Source organism: Priapulus caudatus, unplaced genomic scaffold, assembly GCF_000485595.1.
Source record: "Priapulus caudatus unplaced genomic scaffold, Priapulus_caudatus-5.0.1 Scaffold2738, whole genome shotgun sequence".
Lineage (NCBI taxonomy): Eukaryota > Metazoa > Priapulida > Priapulimorpha > Priapulimorphida > Priapulidae > Priapulus > Priapulus caudatus.
In genome coordinates this window covers 19,209-20,112 of record NW_014579799.1, presented here as the reverse complement: position 1 = coordinate 20,112, position 904 = coordinate 19,209, and the positions used below count along the sequence as shown (strand labels likewise).

General features: G+C 36.2%; 1 protein-coding gene across 2 annotated transcripts in view; it reads left to right on the top strand.

The window, feature by feature from the left end:
* The first annotated feature begins 399 nt into the window (after positions 1 to 399).
* LOC106819003 (signal recognition particle 14 kDa protein-like) overlaps positions 400 to 904 on the top strand; it is an 8,098-nt gene continuing 7,593 nt past the window's right edge. Inside the window, exon 1 of one of the 2 annotated variants that reach the window (XM_014823665.1) lies at positions 400 to 482. In XM_014823665.1, coding sequence (XP_014679151.1) covers positions 473 to 482 — 10 coding nt within the window. In that variant the 5' untranslated portion in view covers positions 400 to 472. The remainder of the gene's footprint in view (positions 483 to 904) is intronic. The other variant, XM_014823664.1, reaches the window with a different exon arrangement.

Sequence of the window (904 nt, the reverse complement as noted above, 5' to 3'; positions counted from 1 at the left end):
TCTCCTCTCTCTCTCCTCTCTCCTGCCTCTCGCGTCTCAGTCTCTCTGATGGTCTCCGATCTTCTCTCTCTCTCTCTCTCTCTGCGTGTGTGCATGCATGCGTCTGCATCTCACCCTCTCCTCCCATTCTTTCTGAACTGAGTGCATGTGTAGGTGCGTGTGAGTGCAGGTGCAAGTATATGATTGCATGTCCACATGTTCCCTGCTACCATACTAGTATCAATCACAAATGCTCTCATTCACCATTTACCCTTGGCCACACCGTGTGTGATAGATTCTTCTGTGTCTTCTGTGTGTGTGTGTGTTCTTCTGTGTGTGTGTCTTCTGTGTGTGTGTGTCTTCTATGATAGATAAGTCTAGATTAAAAATATTGATATTCCTGTCTTTTTTTTGTTTCAGTTCTTGACAGAGCTTTACAAAGCTTTTTCAAAAAAAGTCTAAAACATCAGGAGCAGGTCTGTTGCAATAACAAATGAAAAAGTGTATGTATATTTCCTAAAGAATACCATTTATTTTTTTATGGACCATATTTCACGGCATAAAAGACGTACATTTTTTTTATGGCTACAAAAATGGACCTGTTATCTTAATAGTCAGAAGTTGTGACTCCTAACAGGATAATGAATTTCCCAATTGGCCTACAGTAGACTACCGGTACCCCTGCCCAAACTACAGAATAGAAATTTAAATTATTTAATTAACATTATAATTATTATTATTATTATAGTTATTATTATTATTATCATCATCATCATCATCGCATCATCATCCATCATCATCATCATCATCATCACATGGTTATTTCTACTGTTAATTATTTAAAAAAAAGAAAAATATTGAAAAACTAGTACAAATCCAACTTCAAAGTTAAGAAGTAACTGTGTCTTAACGCTTGTATGTGTTA